At 35.2% G+C, this 14,423-nt stretch overlaps 1 protein-coding gene across 1 annotated transcript in view; it reads left to right on the forward strand.

Annotated features, from left to right (window-relative positions):
* The window catches only part of DCDC1 (doublecortin domain containing 1), a 486,974-nt gene that overhangs the window by 264,680 nt on the left and 207,871 nt on the right, over positions 1–14,423 (forward strand). The window contains 2 exon segments of the mRNA XM_058424526.1: positions 2,290–2,424; positions 4,965–5,083. Of these exon segments, the coding sequence (XP_058280509.1) occupies positions 2,290–2,424; positions 4,965–5,083 (254 nt within the window).

A 14,423-nucleotide genomic window follows, 5' to 3' on the forward strand; every position in this document is an offset into this window, starting at 1 on the left:
ATAGGTGCTGGCAGCAGGTGCTGTACAAAGAAGCAGTTGGCTGTATGGTTCTTCTGTCTGACTAATTTCAGTCAAAACAATCTTCTGCCCAGTTGCAGAGGGGAGTTTTGAGTGTGATGGCAACTTGGAATTAGGAGGTTGAGTAACACTGCTACTTTAAATGCTGAGTCCTGTGGCGAATGGATTAGTACAATGTAGTTTATCATTGTTCAGAAACTGTGGGGATTCCCCTCCAGAATCCAGGCACTGTAAGCACTGTAAGTCAAATCTGCTTATGTGGTGGTGTTGCTGTATTTTTTAAAATTTCATTTTCACATATAGGAGTCATATGATGTTTTCTTCTCTTGAGAAGTGACTTTCATTATAGAATAATTACCACATGTATTAGTTTTATCCTTATGGTAGTACCTGATCACACTTGTAAAATTTTTCCTTTTAAATCATCATTGAATTTGTGCATTTAAAAAATAATTTGCTACTCAACAAATATCTAGCATTAGCACAGATATAGGAAATAAATTGTTATTGAAGCAACATCATTTATTGGGTTTTAAATATAAATTGGCATATTCCTGTAAGCATACACAAATAAATATTGGTACTAAAAAACCTGGAATAATTACTCAGTGAAAGTGATCATATAATTTAGGAGATAGTTTATTAAGTATGAAGTAATAGAATTCCTACAAGTGATGTGAATGCCTAATAATTTGACAGTTAGATCTAAGCAAGCAATGCTAGAAGGTGCACAACACCTTTGGCATATGTAATCTGATAAGGAACACAGGAGATGTGGGTGCAGTGTCTCCCCCTTCAGTACCCCCTGTCCATCCCCACAACTATCTCTAAAGTCTCAGCTCATATTTCTTTATTCTTAGGAGATTGTGTGAACTCCCAGCTATTTTCCCTGCCTTTGGTGTCTTCATTCTACAATCTGTTATCCTCTACCCTTACCAAATCAACCTTACTAAAATCTGCTGTTAGCAAGATATGTTTGATCATTAAAAAGTCAGGAAACAACAGACGCTGGAGAGGATGTGGAGAAATAGGAACAGTTTTACACTGTTGGTGGGAGTGTAAATTAGTTCAACCATTGTGGAAGACAGTGTGGCGATTCCTCAAGGATCTAGAACCAGAAATGCCATTGACCCAGCAATCCCGTTACTGAGTATATACCCAAAGGATTATAAATCATTCTACTATAAGAAAAAATGCACATGTATGTTTATTGTGACACTGTTCACAATAGCAAAGACTTGGAACCAACCCAAATGCCCATCAATGATAGACTGGATAAAGAAAATGTGGCACATATACACCATGGAATACTATACAGCCATAAAAAAGTTCATGTCCTTTGCAGGGACATGGATGAATCAGGAAACCATCATTCTCAGGAAACTAACACAAGAACAGAAAACCAAACACCACATGTTCTCACTCATAAGTGGGAGTTGAACAATGAGAACACAGGGATGCAGGGAGGGGAACATCACACATCAGGGCCTATCGGTGGGTGGGGGGCTAGGGAAGGGATAGCATTAGGAGAAATACCTAATGTAGATGACGGGTTGATGGGTGTAGCAAACCACCATGGCACGTGTATACCTATGTAACAAACCTGCATGTTCTGCACATGTACCCCAGAACTTAAAGTATATTAAAAAAAAAAAAAAAAAGAAAACTTTCACTGGCTCCCTACTGTCCACCTGACTCCATAGCTTTGCACTTGACACTTTCTACAGTTTGGACAAATTTACTTTATGAGTCTACCTGCAAATCCTAAGACACATTGATTAAGCTTCCTTGCCTTTACTTGGAATACCTTTTTATTCTTTATTACTCCTGTCACACTGTCCCCATCCTTCAAGGCCTGCTTTACATGTTAACCTCTTTCAAGATGCTCCACCTTTAGGTTACTCCAGCAGAAATGAGAGTACCATTTTTTCATGCCTGTAATAACACTATTTAATCATTCATATGGAGCTTAACATGAAAGGCGGGTGGGGAGAGAGAGAGAAGTTGCCTCTACTCTGTTGTATGTTTCTTTGGGTCAGGAAAAAATATTTTATAATATTCCACACCACACAGCATAGGGTCTTGCATATTAGAGTTGGTGGTCAACAAATATTGATTGAATTGAATTAAAGGGGATTGAATGATACTTTTTGAAAAGAGATCTCAATCAGAATAAATAATGTTCTAGGATAACTTATTTTGGGTAAGTGTGTTGAGGAGTTTAACTCTTAGACTATGAGTTAAAAATGCATACTTCTTCTCATGATATAGGTAGATCCCAATATTGTCCTTCATTCCTCTGTTTCCATTGGAAAGTGGAGTTTCTCAGGCAGTGAAGCAAGCAGCAGAAGTCAAACAGCGCCATCGATCCTGTGGCCTGTAGCCAGTGTGTGGCTGATCACCAAGGTACCTAAGAGTGTCTGCTTTCACTGAGTGACCTCCCTTTGCTTGCTGGCTCACCGCACTCGCTGGCACCCGGTGCTCTCAGGCACATGAACACACAAGTGAAAGCGAGATAAATTGCTGGCTGTTAGAAATGCCATCTCTGCTATTGGTATTGCCTAGCCCACAGGACTTCTGTAGATTCTCAAATGAGCATTCAGTGCACTATCAGACATGCTACTGATTAGTTTATACCTCACAGTGTATTTAAACCAAGCATAGAATTTGTTTGTAGTCCACAGACTCATCATTTTCTCGAGATTTGTCTGAATGTGCTTCTACTCCTAGATCTTCATTTTGAGTTTTACCCCTCAGCTTTCCTGAGCCTGGTAGATTACCAGCATATACCAACTTTGCATATTGTCTTAGCAAGGACGTAGTTTTAAAAGAAATCCCTGAGTATAAACATGAACAGTGCCTAACACATTGTGTTCCTTTGTGTTGGTAATATTTAATATTTTTCACTTTATTATTGTACTATTGTATATGACTTATAGAAGAACATAAAATTGTCCTTTCCTTTCATCTTACTACTGCAGTACATTTTGTAAATATGTATTTATGTTGAAAAGAGATGGTGCAGTTCACAATTATCTTTCTTTTATCTCCCTTTGTCCCCTCATCACAGATGATTTTGCTACTACTTAGTACTCCCGTGAATGCGAAGTCACCCAGTGAAGTTTGCTGGGAGGAGGGAAGATTGACACTATTTTCTCAAATGAAATTTTGGATTGCCCTTAGCTATTGTTCTTTAAAAGTTAAAAACAAACATATGGAATAATTAAGACACAAAGGTACTAAGACATATTATTTATTTCATATATCACAGCATAGTAAGTATACATGAGCTTTTCCTAAAATCTGGATTTCCAGCAGGAGACTATGTTAACTATTTGCCCTTTTTACGTGGTATTTTGTTTCTGATTTAATAATAATAACATCTCCACTTAATTGAATACTGTATGTCAGACATTATATTAGGTACCTTATTCACATTCATTATTTCATTTAATGTTATAAGATCCGTGCAGATTTTTATTATACAGCTGAAGAAACTGAGGTTAGTAATAGCAGAAGAAAGATTCTTGGTCTCTTTGACTTCAGAACTTTTCATTGTGATATAAAACACTCCTCTATATTTGACTCACCTGTGAGCATAATGGAAGTATTTTAGTCCCAGCACTGCCACTGAATAACTATATGACAGCAGACAAGCCACACATGGTATCTAGGCCTTAGTGTTCTATCAAAAAGAGTTGGACCAGCTGCTATGGAAGGTCCATTCTCAGATCCCATATTCTTTAATTTCATGGTGTCTGTTTCTAGAATTTCATGATAGCAGAAAACATGTACTTGTCTAAAATCTCCTCAAAAATAATTGGAATGCCTACCAAAAGAGTATAGTTTTGGAGTTATTAAATAATTGAAATCTCTTGTGTGACATTGGGAAAGTTACTTAGCTGCATTGAACTACTGTTTTCTCTTCTATAAATGACGTTAGTTATACCTGCTTTGCACAGTTGCTGTGAAGATGAAATGAGAAAGCATGTGTGATGTTCAAGCATGGTGTCTGGTATACAGAAAGTGCTTAATAAATGATGGCTGCCTTTCCTCACCCTAAACAGTTTTTTTTTTCTGTATAGACAAGCATGGTCAAACAAGGATTTCATTCAGTACTTACTAAAACCAATTTTTTTTAGAAATATTTTTCCTAAGTCATCAGTCATCATCATGTTTCTTTTCCACACTGCAAACACGTGAGAAATAAAGTATATGCTAAAAAGGAAACAATTCTGAAAATCCTTTAAGATTGAACTCTCTCTTCCTGTTTTAAAAATAAATCTTTTTACCTATTAAGAGAGAATTTTACGTGCCATAATTCTCCAGTAGATGTAGACAAATTTCTCTGTGGTTGTCACTTATGAAAAATGTTGTGTTGACTCACTAAGTAAGAAAATGGTTAAATGGCCCTTCAAGCAATATTCCCCTTTAATTTCCTTGGCAGAAAGTCCTAACATTAAAAACAAAAGCAGTTCACAAACCACCTTAAAATGTTTAACCCATGATATTTAGACCCAGAGTAAAACTTTAAATTGATACAAAGGTTAAGGATTTGTTTCAGTCTTTTCAGTTCACTGCACTATTTTTTTTCTGTGCATACATATTTCCGGTAAGCTCTGTAGTTATAACTACAGCAAGTGACACGTGATGGACCCCAAATTGCTGCACTGTGAAATATGCACAGAAAAAAAAAGACAAATGAAGATATCAAGGTCTGTTTTATTTTGCGCTGAACTGTAAAATGCCACCCTTGTTGGACAGAAGATTACTGATTCTGAGCAGGGCTCGCTGACTGCTAAGTTGTGGGTAGTGTTTCACTTTCAGCAACTGTTAATATCCAGGGTTATCCAGGCATAATGACCTCACTATTTGTGACACATTGTTGAATTTTCTGGTTCTTTTAACTTATTTAGACCTTTCTCCCCCTCTCTATTCATTGGAAGACTGGAATGATCCTGAGCCGAGCGATAGCTCAGGGCTGCCTGGCTATTGGTCATCCTATCAGAGTCAAGGCTGCTGAGGGAACATCACTAGAAGGATATAAATTAATCCTACAGAAAAGGTAATGCTTATGAGTTATTTAGCTCAAGATAATAAATGCTAATTTCAAGAATTCTGAGCAGTTCAATTGTGATGCCTCCAGGTTTGGATTGAATATTCATTCAATGTTTAAATTTGTGTTCATAACAACAATATTAATTTCTGAATCCAAAGTAAGCTTGAAAATGTATGCCACTTAGTTTGGTAGTGTTTTAAAGATATTTTAAAAGGTGAAATGTTGGCCTTCAACATGTACCTATGTCGTAGACAAACTGCTGCTTTACTCTATAGTTATCAGAACTCATTTCTTTATATCCATTTTGATTGCTAATTAACAAACTTAAATTTTTGTGTATATTCTTAACCTTTTTCCATCTTCTGAATATAAAATATTGAACCATGAAAGAATAATCACAGAGACCAAAAAATGTTGGCTTGTAAGGGACCATAAGTGTCCTTCATATTTGTTTTTTTCTGATTTAGGAAGATATAATAAAGGAAAGTAGATTGAGGAAGAAAGTTGATTTATCTCCAAGAGTCTCAAAATAGTGTTTTCTAGTCACTTTCTTTTTTCTTGGTCTTTTGTTTTGATGTTTTGTTTTCACTTAGTGTTGATAAAAACAATTTCTATCATACTTCAGGACTTAAAAAGCCATTACCAACTACTTCTGGCTAGATAGGCACTTGGGATGTGCTTAGGCTGAAATCATCAGAGAAGTTGATCCAGCCATAAATACAGAAGGGAAATTTTCTCTAACCTGCAAAGCAGATAGAAGGATATCATGTAATGATTAAGAAAGTGATCTACAGACTCAAATTCCCAGGTGTAGATCCAGGCTGCACCCCTTACTCTAACAAGAAAGTGTCTAAGCCAGATGCTATTCTAATATCCTTAAATTGCATTGTCAGAGTTTATCCTTACAACAATCTGATAGGGTAGGTATCATTATTATCTTTCCAGGTGAGGAAATTGAGGTACAGAGAAGTTAATCACCTGCTCAAGGCCATACCTACTAAGTGGTTTGGCAGGAAGGCAAACCCAAGCAGTCAGGCCCTATAACCTGAAAGTAGACACTTAGCCACAACACTACACTGTCAGTCAGTTAAAGTCCAGTCAAACAATTGCCAGTGAGTGCCAAGTGTGGTAGCAGATACCTTAGTGGATGAGCAGGGTACATCACTTGAAAAACTCAGGCAGATGGGAAAGAAAGATGGTAGCTTGGTGTTATGCAAACTCTCCCGTGCTAATAGAGTCCTGAACACATAGTTCTTAAGTAGTTTCAGACAACTCTAAAGCAAGTCTCAGTTTGGTATGGAACTGTACGCAGACTGGGTAATAAGATTTCTGAAGCAAAATGAGTTCTGTAAACTAGAGACACATTGAGCATGAACTTGCAATGCCAATGCAAAACTATGGAACAGGGAGCCAGAGAGGCTTCAGCTCATTTAGTCCACAGTTATACTAAAGAGAAAAATCAATCAATTGTAACTGACCCCAAAATGACACAGATGTTAGAATTACTAGATGGGACATTAAAACAGCTGTTTTAACTGTGTTCTATATATTCAAGAAGCTAGAGGAAAGATTGAACATGTTAAGTAAATACATGGAAGATATAAAAGAACTCAAATTTCAAGAGATGAAAACTACAATATATGAGACAAAAAATATACTAAACATGTCTAATGCCGGATTAGACAATGTGGAAGAACATAGCAGTGAACTTGAGAAGATAACAAAACTATTCACAAGGAAAACTGGAGAGAAAACAAATACTTAAAAAAAAAAAGAACAGAGCATCAGTGAGATGTGAGAAAATTTCATATGGGCCAATTTCTGAGTATTTTTAGTCTCTGACAGGTTAAAGCAAGGAAAAGAAAAATATTGGAGGAAATAGTGTCTGAACAATTTCTATGTGCAAAATTGAGAGCTATAACCCACTGATCCAAGGGACTCAACAAATTCCAAGCACAAGAAGCATGAAGAGACAAAACCAAGGCACATTATAATAGAATTGTTTAAAATTAGTGATAAAGAGAAAATCTTAAAAGCAGAGAGAAAAGGCATATTATGTACAAGAGGAGCTAAAATAAGGCTGACAGCAGATTTCTTGTTGGCAACAAGTAAGTAAGAAGACAGTGGAAGAACATCTTTAAAATACTAAAAGAGGAGGTGGGGAGGAACCCATTAATATAGAAAACTTTCCCCAGTGAAAGTGTCTTTCAAAAATTAAGGCAATATAAAGACCTTAAGATATTCACAAACTGAAGAACTCATCACCAGCAGATCTTCATGACAAGCAATGTTAGAGGAAGTCCTTCAGACGAAGTAAAATTATACCAGATGGAAATATAGAGCACTGGCAATGGTGACTATATAAGTAATATAGCAATGCTACTAGGCCTGGCATGGTGGCTCATGCCTGTAATTCCAGCACTTTGGGATACTGAGGTAGGCAGATCACTTGAGCCCAGGAATTTGAGACCAGCATGGGTGACGTGGTGGAATTCCATCTCTACAAAAAATGCAAAAATTAGTCAGGTTCAGTGAAGGTCCACACCTGTAGTTCCAGCTACTTGGGAGGCTGAGGCAGGAGGTCAAGGCTATAGTGAGCCATGATTGCACCACTACACTCCAACCTGAGTGACAGAGCAAGACTGTGTGTCAAAAACAAAAAAACCCAAAACCCCACAGTGCTAATTATTTTTGTCTCTTTAAAAGATAATTGTCTAAAGCAATAGTGATAATAATAATATATTGTGGAGATAATATGTAGAAATAAAATGTGTGATGGAAATAACACATATGCCACTAGGAGAGAAATGGAAGGAAGATTTTTTTATACTATTTGTGAAATAATGTGATATCAACTGAAAGTAGATTATGGTAAGTTAAAAATATATAATCACCAAAGCAATCATTAAAATAGTAGAGAGTTATGGCTAACAAGCCAAAAAAGTAAATAAAATGAAATATTAAAAATAATTAATTCAAATCAAGACAAAGAGGAAAAGAGGAACAAAGAACAGAAATAGAAAATAAATAACAAGATGGTAGGCTTAAAGCCACATGTATCAGTAATTGCATTAAATATAAATAATCTAAACACCCTATTTAAAAATCAGACATTGTTAGATTAGATAAAAAACAACATCCATCTATATGCTACCTATAAGAAATTAACTTTAAATATAAAGACACAAATATGTTAAAAGTAAATTCATGAAAAATATATACAATGATAAAATTAATCCAAAGAAAGTAAGAATGGATATATTAATATCAGATAAAGTAGACTTCAGTAAAAAGAATATTACTAGGGATAAATAGGGCCATTTGATGATTAAGGGATTAATTTATCATGAGAACATAACAATTCTAATTTTTTAAAAATGACACAGCTTCAAAATACCTGAAGTGAAAGCTGATAGAATTGCCAGGAAAAAGAGAAACATCTAAAACTCTAGTGAGTAACAATAATACCCTGTTTCATAATTAACAGAACAAGTGAAAAAACCTGTAAGGATATAGATGACTAGAATAACATTATTGACCAACTTTACCTAATTGATATTTATAGAAAAATGCATTCAATAATAGCAGAAGATGCATTTTTTAAAGTACATAGCATGTTAACCAAAATAGTCTATATAATGGCTATGAAACACGTTGAAGTAAGTTTAAGAAAATTCAAGTAATATAGAGTGTGTTCTCTGATGATAATTGATTTAAACTAAAATATAGTGGAAAGTTTTCTGCAAAACCCCCAAATACTTGAACACATTTATAACAAACCCATGAATCAAAGAAGACATCAAAATGGAAATTAGCAAGTATTTTGAACTGAATGAAAATGAAAATACAACATATTAAAATTTATGAAACACTGCTGAGGTTTTCAGAGGGAAAGTTATGTAAATATCTGTGTAATAAAAGAAGAAAGATATCAAATCAATGACTTCAGCTTCCACTCTAAGAAACTATAAGAGCCAATCAAACACAAAGTAAGCAGAAGAAATGGGATAATAAAAGAGTGGAAATCAGTAAAATAGAAAAAAAAAAAGAGAAAACCAATGAAATTAAAAGCTGGATTTTTTTGAAAAGATAAAAAAAAAACTAATAAATCTCTAGCCAGATTGTTCAGATAAAGAGAGAGGACACAAATTACCTGTATCAGCAATGAGAGATATCACACAGTTATTAAAGGGATGATAAGGGAATATTTTGAACAACCATGTGCCAGTAAATTTGTCGTTTAGGTGATAAAGACCAATTCCTTTAAAAGACACAAACCACCAATGCCTACTCAAGAAAAAATGGGAAACCTGAATAGTCTTACATCTCTTAAAGAAATGGAAAACCTTCCTACAAAGGAAACTCCAGACCCAGATTACTTCACTAGCTTCACTGGAAAATTCTGCAGACATTTTAGGAAAAAAAATACCAATTCTACACAATCTTATACAGAAAAGAAATAAGAAGGAATACTTTCCATCTGATTCTAGGGAGTCAGCATTATCCTGGTCACAAAACTTAAGAAAAGAGAATCATAGACCAGTATCTCTCATGACTATAAGTGCAAAAAATTATTAACAAAATTTTAGCAAATGGAATACAACAATTTATAAAAAGATGTATCATGAACAAGTGGGGTTTATCCCAGGAGTGCAAGAATAGCTTAACAATAATTAGCTCACAATGATCATAGACCTAAATGTAAAACCTTGAACTGTAGCTATCTTAGATGAAAACATAGGAGAAACTATTTGTGACCTTCCATTAGTCAAAACTTTCTCAGATATGACACCAAAAGCATGATCCACAAAAATGAAAATTGACAAGTTACACTTCAACAATATTAAACATTTCTATGCTCTGAAAGACAGTGAATGAAGAGAGAATGAAAAGACAAGCCACATACAAGGTGCAAATACCTGCAAATCATATATATTTGCAAAATACATACACAATTCAAGAAAACATGGGGGGGGATAAATGATTTGGAGAGTTACTTTAACAGGGCAGATATACAATTGGCATATGAAAATATGCTCAACACTGTTATTCGTTAGGGGAATGCCAAATAAACCTACAATGAAGCATCACTACATATTTGTTAGAATGTCTAATCCTTAAAAGATTGACCATACCAGTATTGGTGAGCATGTGGGACAACTAGAACTCTCACAAGTAGCTGGTGGAAATATAAAATGGTTTAATTAGTTTGGAAAACAGTTGATACTTTCCTAAAATATTAAGCATTCATCTACCTTATGACCCAGCCATTCTACTCCTAGAAATGTATGCAAAGAAAATGAAAGCATACATTCATAAGAAGAATGTATACTTTGTTCATGTATAGATGTTCATAGTGGCCAGGTATAGTGGCTTGCACCTGTAATCTCAGAACTTTGAGAGGCTGAGGGAGGAGGGATTGCTTGAGACCAGGAGTTTGAGACCAGCCTGGGCAACATAGTGAGACCCTGTGTCTACAAAAAATTAAAAAATTTTAACTAAAAAATTAAAAATTATCTGAGCATGGTGGTGTGCCCCTGTAGTCTCAGCTACTCAGGAGGCTGTGGCAAGAGGATTGTTTGAGCCCGGAAGGTCAACGCAGCAGTGAGCCGTGATTGCACCACTGCACTTCTCCCTGAGTAACAGAGCGAGACCCTGTGTCAATCAATCAATCAATCAATCAATGTTCTTAGCCGCTTTATTTCTAAAAGCCTACAGAAAAAAAACTAGAAATAACTCAAATGTCCATCCCATCCATAGGTGAACAGATAATCTATACAATAGAATACCCAGCAATAAAAAGGAATTAACTCTTGATATATTCAACAATGTAGATGAATCTCAAAGTAATTATGCTGAAGGAAAGTAGAAAATAAAACAAAAAAAGTACATATTGTTTGATTCAATGTATATATAATTTAGAAAATGCTAACTAATGTAGAGTAATGGAAAGCAGATCAGTGGTTGCCTGAAGATAGGAATATGGGGAAGGGACAGGAGAGAGAGATTACAAAAGGGCATAAATAAACTTTAGGAGTGATGCATTTTGCGTGACAGATGTGGATATGTTCATTATCCTGATTGTTGTGTTGCTTGCACAGAAGAATATATATTTCAAAACTTACCAAATTTTACACTTTGAATATGTGCCTAATTGTGCAATATTGTATGTCAATTATTTTTCAATAAAGCTGTTTTTTTAAAAGAAAACTTAAAAACAATTAAGAAAAAATAAAAATGATAAGGAATGACTAAATGGTTACTTTAGAAGGAGACAGTGAGAGAAGGCCTTTCTCAATGGGACAGTTCATCAATGGCCTAGGTCAAAATGGCAGGTGACTGGAACGTTGTAGATACCTTGATGGGCATACTCTTCATGCCCAGGACTCTCCTTAGGCACACCGGATACTGAAAGTACTGCAATGTCTCATTAGCTGATCTGGTCTGAGCACATTGAGGCTGAGCCCATTACCTCAGTGGGCTAAGACCAGATCAGCTGATGAAATGTTGAGGTCTACTTCTACTCTGGTCAAGATTGTCATGGAATTGAGTGGGCTGAGTATGAAGACTCAATGTTCTTATTACCTACAGAGGAGAAAGCTTGGGCAAGAAAAGAAAAGAAAAGAGCTTGTCATGAAACAAGCAAACAAACAAAAATAAGAAAAGATTTTGTTTAATCTAGAAAAGAAGGAAGGAAGAGAGGGAGGGAAGTACTTAAGTTGAAGGCAAGTTGCATGAATACAAAGGGATATCATCCTAATTGTGTAGGCATCCTCCCTCCTGCTCACGTTTTAACTTGCCTTTATCTGAAAAGTGAAATCCAAGGTGGAGCCAAAATAGGAAATTTAGAAAACTGGAAGTTCTCACTGACTATGAAGTTATACTTCATTTTAGAAAGCAGGAAGGACCAACATTTTTAGAGTTTACCTCACCTCTGGGTAATTTCAAACACATTTATCTTTTCCAGGACATCTAAAATGACAGTGTGACTTGTTTTTTTTTTTAAGATACCCATATTTTATTATAAATAACAGTAAATATCTTCATGTGACAGCAATTTCTAGAGATAAAAATTTTCTTTTTCTAAGTAGTATTATATGATTTTAACAAAAGCTATGAATCAAGACATAGCCTTTATATGCTAGAAGTAATAGAACTAGTACTTAAAGTAGCAACCTGACAACTCACAAAGAATATTATAAACATATCATGCCTCATTAGTTCAATTATGTCTCATTTGGTGTTAATAATCTTATTCTTATTCAATATAGCAAGTGCTTGTGCATATTTTCCCTTTTAATATATATATATTTTTTCTGTCTGTGCATCTGACTGTTAATGGATGAAAGGTAAACCAACAATGTCTTTACCAGGTGACCTAAACCATCTCAAAAATCATTTTAAAATGCTATTTTCCAAAGGATATTTTGGACACCTTACAGATAAACTAGTTGAATCGAAGTTATTTTTCAGAGCACCATTCAATATTGATATTGCTTCATTTTTAATGATTGCAGATATGCAGGATATCTGGACTTTAGTGTTCAACTAAGAAACTAACATAACATCAAACACTCGCACACACATGCACACACAGATGAAGATTAGATTATAAAGGTTAAAAACTGTTAACCCATAGATTTTGTTTGGCTTGCATATTATTACAATTTTTGAATTAGTCGTGAGCCCATAGAAATAGGAAGATTTCACACAAAAGTGACATACTTCTGGCTTTTCTTGAAAAAACCTGAAATGGGTGGCACTGGACCTGAATTCTGTCATGACACCCATCAGGAAGGAACTGAGTGGTGATGTCCCCTTTAGATGGAACATATATCCTCCAGTTTGCCATATTCTCTACCATTCCCTTTGGCAGCCCTCACACTGGCTCTCGCTGCTTCATGCATTTCTAATACCTGTCTAGCCCATAAAGTCTTTTGAATTTGCAAAAGCCCCTACATATAAAATCAATGGACTAATGGACCTGCCAAAAGAGACCTCTTTTCTATCTGTAGTCTGTACGCTTCTTAAATCAGAATAAATACAAAACTGAATGTTCTATCTTAAAGATGATCCATAAAAGAAGTTTCAGACTTTCATGGAACCCTGTCCAATTTCAAGTAATCTTTACCATCTTTCATATTTCAAGGTTAATTTTTCAGTTATGGCTTTTTGCATCCATTTTTTTAAATTGCCATTTAGGTCTTGCTAAAAATGGAGTGACAACTAGCAAACATTACCGGACTAGGTTAAAAACACACACTGCTTTAAGGACACCTTTATATACAGTCAACAAGTGTAGCTGTATAATGCTAAGGAATAGCAGCAGACAGAAGTTGTAGTAACACATGTAGGTAACACCATTAGAAACGTCAGCATCAAATAGAAAGTTGTCCATGTGTAATTTCACACTATGTGGATTACTGAATGAACCTTGTCTTTGTTCTTACTATGTTATGAATTATGGACTGGAAATCCCTTTCCCCATCCTCTACGTGCATTTCTACTTTTGGCCCAGGTAGCATTGGTAGACACCAGAGCCATTTGAGGCTGTCTGAGAAAAGAAATTTGTGATCCTGAAGCATGATAACAGCCCTCCATATAGTTACCAGGAAGTGATTAATGTGTGAGTGTATAAACACATACAGAGAGATATATATATGTGTGTAATGTATAGATATAGATATCTATATCATATCTATATCTATATCACCTATATAGATGTATCTGTATAGATGTATCTATCTAGGTGATATCTATATCTATATTACCTACATTTACACTCATGCATGCTTAATAGGGTTACACTACTTAGCAAGCTTCCCAGGGCAGATTATTCTCAGTTCCCTCACTTATAAAATGAGAACACTTGAAAGTCATATGATTTCAGAGAAGGAAGGATCTGAAGAGCACCTACTTCAAAATTCTCTTTACTAGTGGTAGTAGAGGTGGTGATAGTGGCAGCTGTGATAAGAGTATCATCATTATTAAAAAAAAATTCCAAGGCCACTAGAGACTAAGTGATCTACTAAAGGTCATATATCTAGTTAACGTTAGATGCAGGACTAGAACTCAAGTCTCTCAACCTTAGTTCAGTGTATGTCATGATATTATGACTGATTCTTGGATGGAATATAGCTCCTTCATTTTCCCTTCCATTCATTATTGATGTTGTTATTTTTTGTTTTTAAAAAATTTTTTTAGCTTGGTGCTTTTTGATCAAGAAGAGGAAAGTCTATGATATCATTCTCTAAATCAGTCTCATCTGAGCATCATTGTATGTTGGATCTAAATTTGATTTTTCTACGTATAAAATGTCTTGAAAAATAGGCAGATACACTTCTGT

The sequence above is a fragment of the Hylobates moloch genome, unplaced genomic scaffold (genome assembly GCF_009828535.3).
Source record: "Hylobates moloch isolate HMO894 unplaced genomic scaffold, HMol_V3 SCAFFOLD_11, whole genome shotgun sequence".
Lineage (NCBI taxonomy): Eukaryota > Metazoa > Chordata > Mammalia > Primates > Hylobatidae > Hylobates > Hylobates moloch.